Here is a 17504-nt window from a genome sequence, read left to right on the forward strand (position 1 = left end):
TTTCTGCTGTTGCAGCCACCCAGTTTGTGGTACTTTGTTACGGTAGCCCTAGTAAGCAATACAACTACTTACATAGTAGCCAGGGGACTCTCTTCACCTGTTTCCTCATCTGTAAAAGTGGAATTGTAATAATGTGCCAGGGTGCATTCCAAATAGTTTACACAGATTGTCTCAGTCATTACATCATCCCTCTGACATAGTCACTACTACTATCTCCACTTAACATATGAGAAAGTTGTGAAACAGAAAGGTTAAGTAACTTGCTCACGGTCACACGGTAACTAAATACGTAAACTAATAATACATTCTTTACAGGATTATTGGAAAGCCCTTATGAGACCGCAGATGTGGACGTGAAATCGCTTTGTAAGTAGTCGGCATTTTACCCGCGTTAGTGAGGTTCTCCGTATATTCAGGACTTTTTTTTTTTTTGTCATCTCTGACTCTCCTTCCTCTTCCTACGCGATACTTCCTTCCCTCGGCGACAGGGGCCGCTGCGCTGCGCGGGCACCGACGGTCTCTCTAGCACACCGCACCGACTGCTCGCTGGTGCCTATAAGTGACAGCGCCGGGCTCAGCGAGGCTTCAGTCCGCTGCCGCCGGGGCCGGGGCTAGGGTTAGTTCTGGAGCTGGATCGGGAGCTGCAGCTGGGCCGGGGCGGAGCGCTGCGCTGCGCCGGGGCCGCGAGGAGGGGCGTGTTGCTGCTGGCCCACCGCGAGCCGCCCCTAGCCCCCGCCGAGGCGCCTTCCTGCCAGGCCGCCTGCCTCCGCCTTCCGCCTCTCTCCATTTCCCCGGAATCTCAGCCCGGCGCGCCTGGACCCCTGTCCTTCTCTGGGTGGACAAGCTCCCGGCCGCTTCCCGGTTTCACTCCTTCTCAGCCTGGGCTCCCAGCCCCCTCTCTCCTTTTCCTGGACTGGGTCTCACCCCCTTCGGTCCCCTTTCATTAGCTCAGGCTCCCTACCGCTTCCCTTAGCCCACAGCCCAGAGTCCCAGCTCCTCAGTCACTTTCCTCAGCCAAAGGTCCCAGCCTTCCCTCTTCCTTTCCCTTGCACGGGTCCAGCCTATCTTGCCCCTTCCTCTTTCTCTAGGGCTCTGTTTCCCACATCCCTCCTCCCCCTTCCCAGGCCCGGAGTTCCAGACCTTTTGGTCTCCTTCCGTGGTCCTTCCGGGGTCCTTGCCCCCTTTTTCCACTTTGGAGTTCCAGGTTGCAAACCCAGCCTCCCTCCACCCCCAGAAAATTGCTTCCATGGAAATGCCTCTCTAAAGCATGAACTTTTCCTAGAGACTACACCAGTCTCTCTTCCCACTTGCTGACCCCTTGCTACCTATGTGCCCGGTTTTACTCTCACTTGGGTAAGGTCGAGGCCGGCTCTGGGAGCAGCACCATGGTTCTGCGGTCTGGCATCTGTGGTCTCTCTCCACCTCGGATCTTCCCTTCCTTGCTCGTGGTGGTCGCTTTGGTGGGGCTGCTCCCTGTTCTGAGGAGCCATGGCCTCCAGCTCAGCCCAACTGCCAGCACCATTCGAAGCTCAGAGCCACCACGAGAACGCTCGATTGGAGATGTCACCACCGCTCCACCGGAGGTCACCCCAGAGAGCCGCCCTGTTAATCATTCCGTCACTGATCATGGCATGAAGCCGCGCAAGGCCTTTCCAGTCCTGGGCATCGACTACACACACGTGCGCACCCCCTTCGAGATCTCCCTCTGGATCCTTCTGGCCTGCCTCATGAAGATAGGTAAGTCCCGTTTGCTCCGATGCTGCGGGGGCCACCAGACAGGTGAGCTTCTTGCCTCATCTCGCACCATTTGAGGCTGTCCAGGAGTAAGGATCTAAACTACTCCCATAAGGTAGGCAGTCTCCATCCTGCCACCTTGGTCCTTCTCAAGCTCCAGTTCTGTGACTTCTGATTTGTGACCTGAGGCTTCCCAAGATTGGAGCCAGCACTGTGCACAGAAGAGAGCAGGATTAGAGGATGGGATGCTTCTGATCCTAGCTCCCTTCAGTAAGGCTTCCACGATTGGCAAGTCTTCTCTGGCTGGGCCAGATCCCCAGGAGAGCCAGGCACCCTGCTGTATGTGAGACAGAAAGGAGTGTCTTCTGGCAAGTGGCACATTCTGCTCTGTCAACAGCAACCAGTGCAATTTATGACAGGCTTTATTGGAGTGTGTTCCAAGATGGAGTATATTTCTACTTGGCCTGCTTGAGGAGTTTAAGCATAGTGGAGACCTGGGTGCAGGAAACTTACAAGTGTGATGGAACACAGGGGATCCCCATATTCCCTCCTTTCCTTCATCTCTAGAATGTTATCTGTCAGCTTTGCTTGCCCAGGCTAGTTAGGAGCCCCTGAGTCAATTTCCGGTCCAGGAATGCCATGCTTTATAGGATCTGTGGGACAAGGGGCCCTGGAAATTTCTGAAGTCTGTTTTGGGAGTGGAGGGAGAGTAGAGGAGGTTGAGGCTTGGTCTGACCCCAGCTCACCGCCAGGTCGCTGCCTGGCTGTGTCTCAGGGTGCTGTCTGGTCTGCTGCTCAATCAAGTAGGTGAGGTACATAGTGGGAGGCTAGGGATGTTCAGGCCTGAAGAGACTTTGAAACCTTTTGGGGAGAAGGAAACAGACAAGTTATTCACTCTCAGAGTGTTGGTCTCCCTGCTAGGCCTGAGCACTCTGTTCTGCTGAGTGACTGGGGTAGCTTACTGGAGCCTACATAGCCCAGAAGTCCCTGGAAGTGGTGTTCAGGGGGGCTTTGAAAGCTGCCTTTGCATTTTCAACTTGCCCCCAGTTGGCTGTGGAAGGCATGAGGTCCTGGGACTCTGCTGTCCCCTCTGCCTGAGATTTGGGTTTGGGGATTTGGCAGGAAACCTTCCAGCTCTCCCAAGGACATGCAGGAGCTGAGCAGTGCCACTGGGCTGGTGTGAGGCAGACTCTGGGACATGCTGCGGGAGGAAAGTGGTGCCTCTCATTTGATAGATCCAGGAGCTGGGTTCCTGGTGCAGGGCTCTTGTGCCAAGCTGGTCACAGTAGCAGAGCCTTACATGGAACTAAGCCATCAGCACCTATACCTTGATGGCACTTAGCTTCCTGGAGAGAAATCAAGGACTGGACAAGGGGAACCATGTGTACTGATTCCGACCTAAATGCATGACCTTGAATAGCTGAGGCCTTTTTCTGCAGGTCTCCCTCACCTGTGAAATGGGTAAGACTCTCAATTTGACCATACCAATTGAGTCATGAAATGTTGTCTGATTTTGCTGTAAGAAGCTGAAGTGACAGTGATGTCATTTGACTGTGTAAGACCAGGAGGAGACCTCACAAGTGCAATCTATAAATTGCCTCCTGTCCCCAATCCCCTCACCTGCCCACCACACCTGGCGTTATATTAGGGCATTCAGGGCTGGCAGACACACTTTGAGTCTCAGTGGCTGCTGGTGGGACGACAGCATGACTACAGAGACCTCACTCTAGGCAGTCAGAAGTTTGTCCCAGCAGGCCTGGTATCTCTAGTGCTAATGAGGTCAGCTTGGCCTGGCCTGCTTTGTCACCACCCAAGTGCTGTGCCCGGGACCCTGGGCAGCTGGAGAGCAGAGACGGTGCCATGGCAACAATATCCATCTGGAAGTGAGGAAAACCCGGCTTCTCTTCCCACCTCCCTCTGTCCTTGGACCAGTTACGCCTCCCTACCCGTCAGTTGATTTTCGTGGTCCCTTCTAGGTGTGATATTTCTGTCATTCCACTGACTCTGGAAACTCTGGCAAGTCACTCAGCCTTGGACCTCAGTTTTCCCATTGTAAAATGATGAGGCTGGACGTGGTCTCCTTTCCAAAAGTCTGTCTCTGCCTTGGACTCAAAAATGAAAGCCCATTTTTCCCAGCTTCCCCTTTGCAGTGTAGAATTCAGCTACCACTCTGCCACTTAGCAGCTGTCTGAGCCTCAGTTTCCTCATGTATAAAAGGGGAACTAAGCTGGGCGCAGTGGCTCACGCCTATAATCCCAGCACTTTGGGAGACTGAGGCAGGGTGGATTGCCTGAAGTCAGGAGTTTGAGACCAGCCTGGCCAACATGGTGAAACCCCGTCTCTACTAAAATTACAAAAAATTAGTTGGGCATGGTGGTGGGCGCCTGTAATCCCAGCTACTCTGGAGGCTGAGGCAGGAGGATTGCTTGAACCCGGGAGGCGAAGGTTGCAGTGAGCCGAGATTGCACCATTGCACTCCAGCCTGGGCAACAATAGTGAAACTCCGTCTCTAAATAAATAAATAAATAAATATTTTAAAAATGGGAACTAATAGTATCCAGTTATAGTGCTATTAATGTGATGATTACATAAATTAATGCACATAAAACTGAGTTTGTATATACAGGAAGTGTTCAATGAGTAACATCTGCCCCTGTTAATATTTTAACCACCTACAGCAAATGCATCCCTACCTCAGCCTCCTACAACCTTCCTCTGAGCTGAAGGATTACAAATCTCTCAAACCTAGGCTGCCACCGGTGTCCTTCCTTAAGGTATCAGGGTTTCCATGTGTCCTATACTGTTCAGTTGAGCTGGTCATGGTGGGAGGGAAGATGGCACCAGCTGCCTTGTGGGGATAAGGGTAGGGGGCTGAGGCCATGCTCCCTCTGCACTCTCAGATACCCAAGAGCCTGGGAGCTGATTTTGGGGTCTTGCCTATTCTCTCAACACCCCAGCGTGGGTAGGAGTTCCGTTGGAGCCCTCATTCTGTCATCTATGGCAGCTGCTTCCCTTGCAGGTTACCCCTCCTTTAAGAATAGAAAGTGCTTTGTGCAGTTCTCCTTCCTACCCTAACCATGGAGCAGAGCCTCAGGTAGACTCTTGCAGAGACTGGGGTGGGAGGAGCAGGGTGGGAGCTGAAGTTCTAGAACAGTTGCTTCTGGGTTCTAGTCTACCTCTGACTCAGTGGGTGACGTTGGGCAAGTCACCTTCCCTCTCTGGGTCTTTTTTCTCCCCCCAACAGTTAGAAATTCTTACTTGTCCTTGCTGGGGAGGGGGTAGTGCTGTGAAGAGGATTTAGGCTATTGGGAAAACTATGGGAATGACTCCAAGCCTTAGGATTTTGATGCATTCCCCACCCCACATTGTGCTTTGGACCCTGCATGAACTCTGCTTTGTTCTGAGTTCACCTGACTCCCGGGCTACTACTTGTTCCAAGGGAGAGCTTCACTGTAACTCAGCTCACCACTGGCATCTTCTGCATTTGTTTACCCATGTTCCTGACCCAGAATGCCTGGCAGAGGCCCAGGAGCCCAGAAAGCAGGTATTCATCTTGTCTCCTGACCAGGGACACAAAAGGCTTCTTTTGTCCCTTTACATCTTATAGCTTTTTTTTGGTTTTGGTCTTTGCAAGGCTAATCCTGCCATCTCCTCTTTAGATTAAGTCTGTGAATAGGGGAGATGGGGTCACTGCCCACTTGACATGCATGGATATTAGACCCAGCAACTGGTTTCCTGTGAAAGTGACACTAGAAGGTGCCTCTCTCACTTCTCAAAAGAATAGAAGAACAAATAGCTTAAAGGTCACCTTGAAACTGTCTCAAGAAGCCCAGATAGGACTCTGTGAAAAGGAAGAGATGACCTTTTTCTCTTTGGGAAAATAGACTGACTGCAGAACAGTGGGAGGGAGGTCAGCTGGGGACTGGAGGAAGGATTCAGGTAGGACATGTGTCTCTAGGAGTGCCAAGGCACTTACAGGGCTTAGTTGGTCAGATTGCCCAGACTTCATTCTGCTGAGCACCCACGAAGCTTGCCTTTTCTCTCCTTCCAAGCTAGCCCCATGGCATCCAGCCCTGGTATAAAGGAAAGACGTGGTCAGAAGCCCTGGGTTCTGCTCCTGACGCTCCCTCTCGGTACCTGTGTGACCGTGAACCTTGAGGTCCGTGCACCTCATTCTCTGAACCTCACTTGCCTCATCCTTAAGACCAGTGTAAGGCTGAATGTGGGAACGCCTGGTAGAATGCCCAGCTCACTGTAGTAACTTTCAGGGCCATGCAGATTCTTCCCCTTTTGGGAGGTCTTCCCAGCCCACAGCAGTCACTTGCTCTTTCTCTCCCAAACCCTTTTCCCTTATTGTTTATCCATAACATTGGCATGAGGCCTTGCCTGCCCTGTGACATCTCCTGTGTTGAACGGGTGTGTGTGTTTTAATAATAGTTGCCACTTGGTATCTACAGAGTAGTGTCAGGCACTTTATAAAAGCAATCTTATTTAATCCTTACTCAAATCATAAGAGAGAAAAGATGTCTCTGTTTTGCAGATGAGGAAATGGCTTAGAGAGGTTATCTTCAGTGATGTTGAATTGCTATTTATTGTCTGTTCGAGTCTTGGCATAGCCTCCTAGAGGGGTGCAGCTGCATCTCCTGCCTCTGGCATTCCCTGCAGCAGATGCGCACAGCCCTGCACTGAGAAGCGCCCAGCTCGCTGCACCTGCACTCAGGAATTGTAGGACTCCCTCTAGGAGTTGGGCGCATGTCCTTGGTGGGAGCCCTGTCCCTGCCTTGAGAAAGCTGTAGGTGTTCTGTGTCCGGCTGTGCGCCTGTCCTTTGTTTTTGTGAGTCTCCTTGGATGCACCCGAATCCTGCATTCAGGTAGGGCCTATCCCTTGTTCTCTGCTAGCGACCCTGCCTGCCATCTCTCTGTCGGTGCCCTCTCAGCCATCAGACCAGAGCTTGCTTCTTCCCTGCTTGGGCGGGGGAGTGTTAGGTAAAGGGTGATCTCCTTTAGCCACAAGGGGTGGCTGACCTTATGACCTCCTGCCTCTGAGCAGGAAAGGTGACAGGCTGCTTTTGGTTACCCTCAGGGCCCAGCAGAGTCCCCTGAGAGGCAGCCTCTGTTGGGAGCAGGTGGCACAACTTTGTTTAGCTCTACAAGGCAGGAGGAGTTTAGTAGTACTTCTGATTAGCACTGAAATTTGTTTCCAAAGTACTTGCATGTACAATCTTTAATTTAGATCTTCTCAGTGGTCCTGTGGGTTAGAATAGCGTGTGGTATTGATGTGTTCATTTTACATCTAAGGAAACTGAGCCTTCGCTTGTGACCTGCCTGAGGTCACTTAGCAAGCCTGGGACTAATCACTCAAGGCCAAACTCTCTCCTGCCAGGCCAACATGCTGCGTTCTTGTTGGATCAAGGGGGATGAGCCATTTAAAGGGGCTTTGAGGAGAGTAAATGACCAGAGACATCCACGTTGGTAACCTGGATTGTTGTCAGGAGGGACACCTGTTCCTTCTGTAGGAAGGAAGGGCTAAAGAGTCTGGGTGCTCTGGAGCCCTGACAGCTTTGGCTCAGCTCCAAGTTCTTTTCTACAACTTGAACATACCTGTATTTGCATGAAGGAGGATGAGGGCCAGAGTCGCACTGGGGACTGTCATTCTCATAGCCCTTATCTGTGGAACAGCAAATCTTTGAAATGGAGGACTTGTCCTTTCCCCCAAAATGTTGTATGCCCTCTGGGAGAGAAAAGGAGAGGCAGAGAAATGATTACAATGGAGAACATGCAGGATGGGGTGAAAGGTCAAGAGACCTGAGATCTAGTCTCAGCTCTCTGTTGCCCAGCTGTGTGACTTTAGGCAAGGCATAACCTCTCTGAGCCCCTGTTTTCTTTTTTCTTTTCTTTTGAGACAAGAGTTTCGCTCTTGTTGCCCAGCCTGGAGTGCAGTGGTGCAATCTCAGCTCGCTGCAACCTCTGCCTCTCAGGTTCAAGCGATTCTTCTGCCTCGGCCTCCTGAGTGGTGGGGGTTACAGGCATGTGCCACCACACCCGGCTAATTTTGTATTTTTAGTAGGGATGGGGTTTTGACATGTTGGTCAGGCTCATCTTAAACTCCTGACCTCAGGTGATCCGCCCACCTTGGCCTCCCAAAGTGCTGGGATCACAGGTGTGAGCCACCGCTCCAGGCCCGAGCCCCTGTTTTCTAATTGATATTATAGATACTTAATTTTTCGTGGTTTTTTTTTTTTTTTTTTAAAGATGGAGGATGGGGACCTTCCAATGTTGTTGTCCAGGCTGGTTTTGAATCCCTGGCCTCAAATGACCCTCCTGCCTCAGTTTCCTGAGTAACTGGGATTACAGGCATGAGCCATCATGCCTGGCTCCCTATTATTTTATTTTTATTTTTTTGAGATGGAGTCTCACTCTGTCGCCCAGGCTGGAGTGCAGTGGCATGATCTCTGCTCACAGCAACCTCCGCCTCCGGGTTCAAGTGATTCTCCTACCTCAGCCTCCCAAGTAGCTGGGACTACAGGCACGCGCCACCACCCCCAGCTAATTTTTGTATTGTTTTTCTTTTCTTTTTTGTTTTTTGAGACAGAGTCTCACTCTGTCACCCAGACTGGAGTGCAGAGGCATGATCTTGGCTCACTGCAACCTCCGCCTCTGGTGTTCAAGTGATTCTCCTGCCTCAGCCTCCCGAGTAACTGGGATTACAGGCACCCACCATTGTCCTGGCTAATTGTATTTTTTTTTTTTTTTTGGTAGAGACCGGGTTTCACCATGTTGGCCAGGCTGGTCTCGAACTCCTGACCTCAGGTGATCTGCCCACCTCAGTCTCCCAAAGTCCTGATATTACAGGCATGAGCCACTGCGCCCGGCCTAATTTTTGTATTTTTAGTAGAGATGGGTTTTTGCCATGTTGGCCAGGCTGGTCTTGAACTCCTGACCTCAGGCGATCTGCCCGTCCCGGCCTCCCAAAGTGCTAGGATTACAGGCATGAGCCACTGCGCCCACCTGGTAATTGGTGATGTATTTGTTAAATACTTGTTAATTATATTAGCTGCCACTTAATTAATTTTTTACTTTGTTTATTTTTGAGACAGGATTTTGCTCTGTCTCCTAGGCTGGAGTGCAGTGGTGCAATCACGACTCACTGCAGCTTCAACCTCCGAGGCTCAGGCAATCCCCCCACCTCAGCCTCCTGAGTAGCTGGGACCACAGGCACAGGCCACCACATCTGGCTAAGCTGCTACTTATTCATACCTAGTTTAGAGGTTGTGAAAGGTACTTGCACAGCTAGAAAACATTGGGGTTTAAGCCCAGATTTGTCTGACTTCAGAGCCTGTGTTCTTTTCATCCTCATGCCCTGATTCCAAGGGCTTTTTCAGTTTAGAAATTTAATTTTTCCCATTATCATTTTGAATTGGGGGAGATTTAAAGGCTTTAGTATTTTGAGCCTTGGATCACTTCTTGGGTTTGGGGAAAAAGCTTACCCACTCCAAGTCCCACTGTGAAGCAAATAACCTTTCTCGGAGGTGGCAACATGCAAAAAAATATAGGAGTGACAGGGAACTGGAGCTGGGGGTCTGAGGCTGTCTCTGGGAATGCCAGCCCGTACACAGCCTCCTTTCCTCCTCACCGCCTCTCTCACCTGCCCCCTTTCCTCCTGAGGCAGGGAGAGAAGGCTCGCTCAGCACACCCAGGACCTGGGTTATTCCTGAGTCATCCATCGCCTGTGTGGGCCTCATTTTGCAGCATTCGCTCCCCCTGCAAATGTCTGAGTCAGACATGTCTCCCCAAGGTTGTCTGCACACACTGCACTGGGCCAAACTGTCTCTAGATGCCGATAAACATCAACTGATACTTTAAAGCAGCCCGTGATTATATGTTGGTATTTTAATCTTATGGGCTAATCTAATTTTAACTGAACTAAGTTTTGGGTTGAGCCTGGATCAGTGGGCTGCCCCCCTTCCCTGGGATCATGCTGACTTCATTTTCTTCCCCCTAAAGCTCATCTAATATACAGGGCCGGTTTGGGGGTCTATTAGGCCAGATCTGAGCCCTGAGTTTTTATACTACTTGCTAAGAATCCAGAATTCCCCCAAATTACCCCAGCACCTTCTTTCCTGAAAAGATATGTCCTTAAGCAGTTCCAACTGAGATTCAGGACGAGAAACTCTGTTCCTTCCCAGGCCCCCTTCCCTGTCCCTTGGGGAGCACTTACCCCTAAGCCCAGACTGGCCTTTCCACAGTGCTGAGCCTGTTTGAGACTAGGCCACAGAAGGCGGAGGAGTGATAACACAGCTGTGTGTTAGAGCCCACAAGTTCACAAAACCAATAAATAGCTAACACTTGCATAGCATTTGCCGTTTGCCAAGTGAAGCTGGAAGAGGCTGTGTCTTTGCACCAGCCAGCCAGGACTAAGAGCGGCTCACTAAGATCCTGAGTGGAAGAGGCAGGTCAGCTGAAATCAGCCAGCAGGCATTTAGCATATGGCCATCAAGGAACAAAGAAGAGTAAACCCAGGCCCTGCTCTTTAGGAGCTTCCAGCCTGCCAGGGCTGGGCAGACTCCTGGCAGAGGCGAAGTACAGAGGGAGCAAGCAGTCCCTGAGGACTGGGGTGTTTAGAGAAGGCCTCTCAAAGGAGGTGGAACATGAGTCTGAGTCTTGAAGGATGGAAAGGAATTAGATAAGCAGGCCATACTTAGTACCAATTTCCATAAGAATGTAAGCCTCTTGAGGACAGGGCCTTTGTTCACTTTCTTTTTTTTTTCCTTTTTTTTGAGATGGAATCCTGCTGCTCTGTCACCCTGGTTGGAGTGCTGGAGTGCAGTGGCGTGATCTCAGCTCACTGCAACTTCTGCCTCCCAGGTTCAAGCAATTCTCCTGCCTCAGCCTCTGGGGTAGCTGGGATTACAGGCGCACATCACCACGCTCAGCTAATTTTTTGTGTTTTTAGTAGAGATGGAGTTTTGCTGTGTTGGCCAGTCTGGTCTTGAACTCCTGACTTCAGGTGATATGCCCACCTCGGCCTCCCAAAGTGCTGAGATTACAGGCGTGAGCCACCACGCCCAGCCTGTTCACTTTCTTGTCTGTGCCTGGCACAGAGTAAGGGCTCCATAAATATTTGGGGAAGGAATACATGAATGATTTTTGATTGACTTCAGTGTAAAGATAGGATCCCTGCAAAGCCCTGGGGCAGACAAGAAACCAGTTTGACTGCTCAGAGAGGAGGGAGAGCAAAGGTTGCAGTGGCTCCTTGGCACCAGACTGCCAAGCCAGGGAGTTTAACTGAGCTTGCTGGGAGGACACTCACAGAATGATGCCTTAGGCGCCAGTCAGTGTTTAAGTGGTGCTGCCGTGGCCACCTCCCTCGGCTTGTCTCTAATGGAGGGTCTGCAAGGGCATCCTCTCTGAGCTGGGTGGGGTTTCTCTGGGAAGATCTGGATCTGTTTGGTCTGCCCTCAATTTGTGTAAGTAAAAGTAAGATACCAGAGCTTCCTTGGGGAGCTGCCGAGAGCCCTAATTGAATTAAGCTTTTCCTGGGAAGATTCCTCAAGCCATAAACTGCACTGTGACTGTAAATTAATGAGACCAGTGCCTGTAAACCATACAAGAAGGCAATCTTGTTAATTTATAGTTGTACCTGGACAGGTTTACTTATGGCTTCTCTTTGCTTTTATGTGTATTGGGAATGGGTGGGCTGGGCCAGAATCTCCTTTCTATGGCAGATTTATTTTTATAATATGAATAAATAAAGCATGTCAATGGTAAAAACAAAATAAAACAACAAAAATAAAACCCAACAGTACAGAGGGTATTGAGGTGAAAAGGAAAAGTCCTCTCATTACTTCAGTGACCACTCCCACTGTCATACATTCCAGAGGTTACCACTGTTTACTATCTTGTCCATCTTTTTTAGAAATTCTCCATGTATATATTGAGTATGTGAGTATGTGTACATGCAGGGCAAATTTAGTTTTCATAAAGCCATTGCATAAAGGAAAAGAGCTCTAGGCTGGTAACTGGGGACCTGGGTCCTAGTCCTAACTCGCCTCTTTCGTGCATATTGACCTTTGCTAAGCTATGTTTGCCTTCCTGGGCCTTAGTTTCCCTATCTGTCAATTTCATCTTGAAGGGCTCTCTGGGACTGTCCTGTGGGAAAGGCAGTCATTCCAGGGAAGCCCCTGTTCTGCTGAGGCCTAAGCAGACTGTGAGGCCGTCAGACGGAAAACTCCGCAGCTCTATCCTTTGGGAGTAGGCCGGTGCTGTCATTGAGCCCTGGCTTCAAAGCACAGAATTCAGTACAAGTACAGATCACGGTCATCTCTAAGTCCAGCTGAGGGTTACAAGGTTGAAGAAATGAGCCCACAGGGAGCCAGCTGTCTTGCTGGGGAAGTGGGACAACATACAAGGGAGAAAGCACAGGTGGGAAATTGTGTGGTTCAGGCTGGATGCTCAGGGGAATCAGAGGAGAGGAGGAGAGATGAGGGAAGCTTCTTAAAGGAGGTGGCCTTGAGAGGTGGGCCAGGGGTAGAAGAGGAACATCATTCAGGAAGGGTTGCTAAGGGCTTCTGGTTTAGGTGAGAGGATCGACTGGATGATCTGATCTGTTGTTCTTCTAGGATTTAGGTTTCTAAGATTGTTTCTGAGTCCATGATAAAGTTTGTGGAGCTCCCAAAGTAGTCTGCAGACAGTTGTATATATGTGATTTTATCAAGGGAGAAGGCCCATAGTAGACTCAGAATTTTTTTTTTTAACACAGTTGATTGTCACGTGTAAGCCACAGATTCTGAAGGCTAAGAGCTTCAGAACTCGAAGAAGGGTATAGGACTAACTGGTCTGGGATGAATCCTTGAAGGAGGTGGTACTTAATTCTGGGATGAGTAGGGTTTGCCTGGGGAACTGCAGAATATCTTCCAGGCAAGGAGAAGGACCCTAGAGTGAGTGAGCTGTGTCCTGGGAGAAGGGAAAGGAAAATGAGTCCTTAAAGTAGAGAAAAACTTTTCTGGGTTGGAAATCAAAGCAGATGCAGCATGCTCCGCCTACACTGTGCAGGCAGGGAAGGTACTGGCTTCTTTATGCCCTCTGGGTCTGCTGGGTTGCCATGGTGAGCCCAGCTCACACCCGGTAGGTGACTCAGACCTCCTGCCCATTTCCCTAAAGTGGCTAGGGCCCAGGCACACGTCTGAGGTTCTGCTAGCGGGGAAGCAGCCACCTTTCAGGCAGCAGACGCAAGAGAAAGCCTCTGAAGGTGGACAGGCTTTGAGGATACAGCTAGGAAGCCCTGACTGACCTCTGCTGTTTCCTGGACTGAAGGTCCCTGTTCTCTGTTGTCACTCTGCTTCTGGGAGTGAAAGTATAGAATATTCTAATTCTAGAACATTAGAGATGGAAAGATCCTTATCATAGCTTGTAACCCCCAGGCTCAAAGGAGAATTGGAGATGTTTTGATCAAGTTCTCTTTTTCCAGTTGAGGTCCGAGATGATTGGCCCCAGGCCACACATGAAGTAATGACAGAGGCAGGCTTCTTCCCTGCTCTGTTAACTAACTCAGGCGTCTCTAGGCAGTAAGACCTGGACAGTGGATCAAGAGGAGGGGCTGTGGTTTTTGACTTGGATATTGGTTACACTGGCAAATCTCAGTTCTTCCAGTGGGCCCTTTAAGCCTAGAGAAGGGCAACTTCCTCCTGGGGTATCTATTAGGGAGCTGTCCTTGGCAGAGAAACCATTGGTCCTTACACTGGTCCTTACAGGGGAGCCAAGTACAGGTCTTAGGACCTCTGAGCCAGCCCAGAGGCTTCTGTCTTCACGCATTGAATCCCTCAGGTCATGTAATCCATCACAAGCCAGTGTTGAGCTTGGATGCTGTACTTTTTATAGCATCTTTGCCATCAAGCCAGGGAATAAGATCTTACCTCCCCAATGGCCAGGGCCCACAGGAATCTGGATGCTGTACCAGGTAGGCATTATGCCAGCGTGAGGCGGGGCCAACTCACCTAGCTGGGCAAAGCCTAAGACTCAGATTACAGCAAGATGGGGGAGGGGGAGCAGGCACCCTACCCCACCCTCTTCCCTGACTGAGCCCTACCTGCCTTGCTGGTGGAAGGTGCAGAGATGCATGAGAAACTGCTTTTCTTACCGAGCTCAACGTCTTGTTTGAGAAATGCAGTTCAGATGCAGAACAGTCAGACAGTAGAAAGGGGGTGTGATTTGAAGTACAGGTAGAATTCTATGGGAGTTTAGAGATGGGAGAGAGAACTTTGTACCTGAGAAGATCTCGGGAGGCTGTGCAAGTGATCACTGAGCTAGGCCTTGAAGTATATGTAGGATTTAGATGAGATACTTGAGTGAAATCTCACTGGGCACAGCCAGAAGCTTCTACTTGGGGCAGAACCTCTGGATTGCAGAAGAATGTCCCAGAGCAGTTCCCTTTGGAAACATGCCCACAGGCATGGTGGTTAGAAAAACAAGCTTTGCAACTTGACAGAACTGTGTTCAAATCTCAGCTTCACTACTTTATAGCACCGTGACCTTGGGCAAGTCACTTATCCTGTTTTAAAAATTTTTTTATTTAATTTTTTATTTTGAGATGGAGGTTCTCTCTGTCACCCAGACTGGAGTACAGTGGCACGATCTTCGCTTACTGCAACCTCTGCCTCCCTGCTTCAAGCGATTCTCCTGCCTCCCAAGTAGCTGGGATTACAGGCTTGTGCAACCACACCTGGCTAATTTTTGTATTTTTAGTAGAGATGAGGTTTCGTCATGTTGGCCAGGCTAGTTTTGAACTCCTGACCTCAAGTGATCCCCCCCACCTGGTCCTCCCAAAGTGCTGGGATTACAGGCGTGAGCTGCCGCGCCTGGCCTGTGGAGGTGACTTGCCTAGTGTCATATAGCCTGACTGTGGCACAGTTTAAGCTGGACGCCAGGGCTTCCCCTTCCAAGTCCTGTGCTATTTCTCCGACATAACATTTATGTTATGTTACCCCACCTAGCTGGAGTAGCAAGACTGATCGCCTGAAACATTTAATGAGCAAAATGTGATTTTGTATGACAACTTGATGTGTAGCTATAAAAGCACTCAATTTTGCAGAACAGATGATGGTTTTAAAAATAGTCCCAGCTATGATAAGTGCTAGGTGAGTGATGCCAGTATTAAGGGGAGAAGGTGTGCCCTTTTTAAGCTGCATCATCCTGTCTGAGCCTCAGTTTCCCCAGTCTAAAGGGGTTGATGTCTGTAAAGCCCTGAGCACGTTATAAGTGCTCAGTAATGGGAGTTGCTACTATTCTTGGAGCCTTAAAGGAAGAGGTGAGGGTGGGGTCAAGCACTGGAGATGGTTTTAGGTATATGGACTGGAGGGCATTGGGGTGAGCTGAGTACTGAGGTTGGGGGTGCAAATGAGACCATGAGCTGAATTGTCTGAGTTTGTTCTTTAGTTGGGAGGTGGGGAGACACATGTTCAGCAATTGGATTCGTGCTGATAAATACTGTACTGAAGATGGAAAGATGGATAAATATAATCCCAGCCTCAAGGGAGAGGCTGGCATGTAAACAGGCACTTGTGATGTGCTGTGAAGTGCTGCAGCAGGAGCCTGCAGAGCTGTTGGTGTGCAGGAGGGAGAAGTGGAGGTGGGTGGGTCAGGAAAGGCTTCCCAGCGCTTTGAGCTGGGTCCTCAAGGTTAAGAATGAGTGTTTTGGCCAAGTGCGTTGGCTCACACCTGTAATCCCAGCACTTTGGGAGGCTGAGGTGGGCGGATCACTTGAGGTCAGGAGTTCCAAATCAGCCTGGACAACATGGTGAAAGCCCGTCTCTACTAAAAATACGAAAATTAGCCAGGTGTGATGGCGCAAGTCTCTAATCCCAGCTACTTGGTAGGTTGAGACAGGAGAATGGCTTGAACCCAGTAGGCGGAGGTTGCTATGAGCCGAGATCGCCTCACTGCACTCTAGCCTAGGCGACAGAGCAAAACTCTGTTTCAAAAAGAAAAAAAAAAAAAAAAAGAATGAGTGTGCTTAGCTCACACAGAGGGGAGAACTGGAGAAGGGCACAGAGACATGAATGATGCAGAGCCACAGATCATGCAGAACCATTGACCTTTGCTTCTGAAACTCATTGGGATGTTTCCAATCCTTCCACCTCATCCCCAAACACACCTCACTCACCTGCTTGGCTAGGCAGAGAAGCTAACTGCACCTGTGGGGCAGTGAGCACCTGTGATGGCTGTCGCCCTGGTACAGGCAGTGAGGACAGAGCTACCTACCGCTTACTGAGACTCTGCCAGTGCCTGGCTTTGTTCTGAGGGTTTCGCTTAGAGCATCATTGTCTTCTGCACTATGTGACACCCCGAAGGTGCGAGTCATGGTTTCTAGCTTTATTTAGCTTACAGCTACTTTAGGAAAGTGAAACAGGGAATCATTAAGTGCTCAATGATTGCTGTGCTGTTGCCTCAAAGAACAGGAGACCTTTAGGGAGGGGGGAAATGTGGCTGGAATGAGCATGGAGCAGAGATCTTTGTGCAAACACCTTCACCAGACCCTTCTAAGAGGGAGGGAAAGTGACCAGTCAGGCAAGGGCCATGACACTGGTCAAGGCTCTTTGCAAGCTGAGTACTGGGTATGAACAGGCACCTGTTGGGGGGCCCAGCCAGCTGCAGGAAAAGTCTGGGTGAAGAGTCAGCGAGAAATAAGACTGGGTAGGTGGGTGGGGCTGGATGAAGCATCTGGAACTCCAGAGGGGTGTAGACTTGGCCAGGGCTCCTCAGACTGGTGGCAGACACAACCACACTTGTCAAAGGCTTGCCTCTTCACTCCATCTCCACTATGAGCATCTCCAACCTGGGTGACTCCCGGGCCTCCGGAATGGTCTTGTGGCTCCACTGCTGTCTGCCTGCAGGCAGCTCTCCACAGAGCAGCCACAGGGAGCTTTGAGACCTGTAAACCAGAGCATGGTGTTCGCCCTGCTGAAAACCTTTCAAATGCTTCCTGATGAACCTGGGAGAAAATGCAAGGAAAGTGTGGCCCACCCCTTTCTCCACCTCATGCCCCTCTACCCTTTCCCCTACTACAGTCATACCAGCCTTCCTGTGTCCCTCACGCACATCTGCCTTGCCAGGCCCGTTCCTCCATACAGCTGTGGCACTTGCTTGTTCCCCAGCCTGGAGCACTGCCCCTAGACTGCCGCATGCCGGCGCTCTCATTCAGGTCCCACATCAAACATCATCTCTTCAGAGAGGCCTCCCTGACTGTCCAGTCTAACGTGCAGCACGCGCCCCACCAACTGCCTCTGCCCCCATGTCAGACACTATTCTGGATCTGAGGACACAGCCAGGAACACGACAGAAGAGGCTCCTGATGTCAGGGAGCTCCCATGCCAGCATGGAGCATTGGATGTGAACACAGCAGTGTCAGGCAGTGGTAAGTGTCCTGAGGAAGGCAGACATGAGGGAGAGGTGGGGCTGCTGGATGGCCAACAAGGGTTCTCGAAGGAGCTGGCGTCTGAGCTGAGACCCAAAGGACAAGAAGAGCCCATCTTCCAAAGACTAGGGCCCCTGAGAAGGGTGTGTGTGAGGAACCTGAAGTGCGGGGGAAGAAGGGAAGCGTGGTGTGAGAACGGAAAAGAGGGCAGAAGCCAGATCATATTGGGCCCGTGGGCCTGGGGCTAGGATTCATGGTGCTGTATGGTGCCATCAAAGGCTCTTGAGTAGCATGACATGGTCTGACCTGGGGAGGGATGTGCGGACAGCTTGGGAGTGTGATAGAGTCGGCTCAGGCCCTG

At 50.5% G+C, this 17504-nt stretch overlaps 1 protein-coding gene across 2 annotated transcripts in view; it reads left to right on the forward strand.

Moving 5' to 3' along the window:
• The first annotated feature begins 537 nt into the window (after positions 1–537).
• Positions 538–17504, forward strand: part of SLC9A1 (solute carrier family 9 member A1) — a 62811-nt gene continuing 45844 nt past the window's right edge. For both annotated transcript variants that reach the window (XR_002733180.3, XM_023219522.3), the window contains exon 1: positions 538–1737. Coding sequence is in view for 1 of the 2 variants with exons in the window: in XM_023219522.3 (XP_023075290.1) it covers positions 1386–1737 (352 nt within the window). In the remaining variant the exon portion in view is untranslated. The remainder of the gene's footprint in view (positions 1738–17504) is intronic.

Source organism: Piliocolobus tephrosceles, chromosome 1 (assembly GCF_002776525.5).
Source record: "Piliocolobus tephrosceles isolate RC106 chromosome 1, ASM277652v3, whole genome shotgun sequence".
In the NCBI taxonomy this organism is placed as follows: Eukaryota; Metazoa; Chordata; class Mammalia; order Primates; family Cercopithecidae; genus Piliocolobus; species Piliocolobus tephrosceles.